Source organism: Rhododendron vialii, chromosome 1a (genome assembly GCF_030253575.1).
Source record: "Rhododendron vialii isolate Sample 1 chromosome 1a, ASM3025357v1".
NCBI classification, from domain to species: domain Eukaryota; kingdom Viridiplantae; phylum Streptophyta; class Magnoliopsida; order Ericales; family Ericaceae; genus Rhododendron; species Rhododendron vialii.
In genome coordinates, this window is record NC_080557.1 from 19,787,170 (window position 1) to 19,790,341 (window position 3,172).

Sequence of the window (3,172 nt, forward strand, 5' to 3'; positions counted from 1 at the left end):
CCCAATACTAATTGCATAGTCACTAAACATAACTAAGGCCAATGCATAAGGCCATTTAGAACACGTTCCTAGTTGTTCAAGTGAAGTCATTAATCAACAGAACAACAACCAAACCCCACAGAGCATTAACCATTCATAGTTGTTCAAGTCAAGTCATGAATCATTATCCATTACAAAATGTTCAAAGTGTCCACATCCAAAAAACAAAATAGTGGACCATTTCATTAACCCTAACATTATCTACTGGGTTGATCCTTTACTTGTTCCATTGTAGACTTGTGATGAGAAAACACCATCTCCAATTCTTGCTATCTTCCAGTCTAGTTGATATCCACCACCTACTGCACTTTTAAATGTCACTTTTTTTCCATTCCTGACCAATGTTGGCAAACTAGGTTGAGCACCAATTTGAACAGCCCTTGCAACTCCACTTGCACCTGTTTGATCATTTCTTGCAGCACCAATTTCAATAGCCCTATCACCACCTATTTGAACAACCACTCCTTTCCCTCTTGACCAGCCTATCTTTACAGCCACAACAACTTCTTTTCTTCTTGACACTCTTCCCCTTGCAGCCACTCCTCTACCCACTGCTGTCCCTAGAGTAACACCCCTTTGGGATGCCCATGATCTAGTAACTACCCTTTCGGTAGTTATTCCTCTCGCCACTCCTCTACCACCACCAGTTGGAACCTCTATTGCCACTTCTTTACCTCTTGACAGTCCTCTCCCTCTTGCCACTCCTCTACCACCACTAGTTGGAACCCCTATTGCCACTCCTTTACCTCTTGACAGTCCTCTCCCTCTAGGCACTCCTCTTCCTGTACCTCTACCTCTTGTCACTCCACTTGACACATCTTTTCCTTTTCTACCAGTTGGAATCATTGGGCAAGGTGATGTTTCTCTTGTCACAACCTACAATACAGAAAATTAAAAAAATAGGTACAGGATACAAACTTACAGGCATATATGCAAAATGAAACCACACAAAGTACAAGATATGGTACAGGATATAATGATACCTGTGAGGTACTGCTCTCCCCAACCTCTGCACTTGTAGAAGCTACTAGAGCTTTGCATGTCCTATCATTATGGCCAGGTTGGTTGCATTTTCTGCACTTGAAAATAGTACCAATTTCTGCTAAAGCCTCTTCTGCACCTTTCCTCCTTGTCTTTTTTGGTCTGCCAATTTTCCTTCTATATGGTGGAGGCATAATGTCTTCAAATTCTATTCTCACCCACATGGATTTATCTGGGATGGGGTTAATGAGGTAGGCATAAGATTTCCTAAATGTTTCAGTGAGGAAGTATGGGGAAATGAAGTCCTCAGGCTTTCTTCTGTCCTTGATCATTGCTGCACAGGCATGCCTACATGGTATCCCAATCACATCCCATTTTCTACAATTGCATGTTTTCAACTCAATGTCTACAATAAAAGACTTACAGCGTGAGCAAATTTCAAACTTATGTGGTGCACAATATATGACAGAGAATTCTATTGCATTAGCCTTTTCAATCTCCAATTTCTTTACTATGTTAGGGCAGATGTTGGTCTTAAAAGTGCTACAGAATTTGGTCCTTTCTACATACCTCTGCATAACATGCTTCCTAAGACTTTCCATCATGGTGAGAATAGGTTGGTATCTCACCTTTTTAATTGCATAATTGAAGGACTCACTCAGGTTGTTAACCATCCTATTGGTCTTGGCCACTGGACTGTAAAAACACCTTGCCCAATTCTTAGGTGATTCATTTATCAGCCAATTGTGTGCTTCTAATGAAACTCCTCTAAGCTCCCTCATCTCGGCTTGATACTCAGGTAGAGTGTAAGCACTGGCTGCCCCCCACATAAAGTCCTTCAACTCCCTCCCTTTGTGCACTTTTTGGAAGTTGGAATAGTAATGCCTCATGCAAAACCTATGCTCCACTCCAAGGAATAACAAATCTATACATTCTGTAAGTCCTTGCATAATAATACACATACATTACAAGTTGGAATACCAAATTTAACAATGAATGACTTAAAGACAAGTACATATAACAACATTAAACTTGTCTTTTGTCTGTCAGAGATAAATACCCATCCTTTATCCTGAGGCTTCCCAATTACATCTGTGAGAAGTTCAAGAAACCAAGTCCAACTGGTCTTAAGCTCAGATTCCACAACAACCATTGCAATAGGATACATTTGGTTGTTTTCATCTCTCCCAACAGCATGCATCAACTGCCCCCCATATGGACCCTTCAAAAAACATGCATCCAAACCAATAATGGGCCTACAGTTGCCTACAAATCCTTTGGCCTGAGCATCAAACAAAATGAACATCCTCTACAAATAAGCCTGGCTCTTTGGAACAGGTCTCTCAACATGTATTTTTGCACAACTACCAGGGTTCTCATTTCTTATCATCTGACAATAGTCCCATATTCTATGGTATTGCTCACCATATGCCCCATCCACCATCTCTAAAGCGTTCCTCTTAGCCCTTTATATCTGCATTTCAGAGACATCCAATATCCATTTTCTCCTAACATCATTTTGCATTGCCTTAACCTTCCAATCAGGGTCATCATTCATCTCTACCACATACTTCTTTGCCAACCACTCTGTAGATGCCCACTGGTTGTGGTATACTCTAGGACAACTATGTTCCCCATTCAATTTTTTAATTTGGTAAGTTGTTGTGCGACCTACCCTAGATGCATGAAGCCTCCATTGACAAGGAGGTTCACCCCCTTCATCTTTGCACTTCACAGTTACTCTCCTTGATTCATTTTTTACATACTTATACTGACATCCGTTCCTAACATGGAACTCCTTCAAGAATGTCCTAAACACTCTAACATTGGGAAACAACATGCCTTCAACAAGTTTGGGATTTTTCATGTCTCTATCCTCATTAAACTCTGGATATTTGACCTTATTTTTTCCTTTCTTTCTACCTCCTCTTCATCTGATGAGCTCACAATAGTGCAATTGTCATCACTACAGTCACTTTCCTCATCAAGCTCACCATCCACAGCTTTCCTAATTGTTAAAGGTCCTTCATCACCATGATTGACTACATTTTCTATGTCATCACCATCAGATGAAGATGAACCCTTAACCCACTACATGCACCATCACTATCTATATCATCATCACTTGCACATTTATCTATATCATCATGAC

General features: G+C 40.5%; 1 protein-coding gene across 1 annotated transcript; it reads right to left on the minus strand.

Annotated features, from left to right (window-relative positions):
- LOC131319021 (uncharacterized) lies at positions 1-1,982 on the minus strand. The gene is made up of 3 exons (XM_058349119.1): positions 1,023-1,982; positions 766-915; positions 1-693 (listed from the first exon to the last, which is right to left on the minus strand). Exons 1-3 carry the CDS (start codon positions 1,980-1,982, stop codon positions 241-243), a joined length of 1,563 nt encoding a protein of 520 aa, XP_058205102.1. The 3' UTR covers positions 1-240.
- Between the last annotated feature and the right edge of the window lie 1,190 nt (positions 1,983-3,172).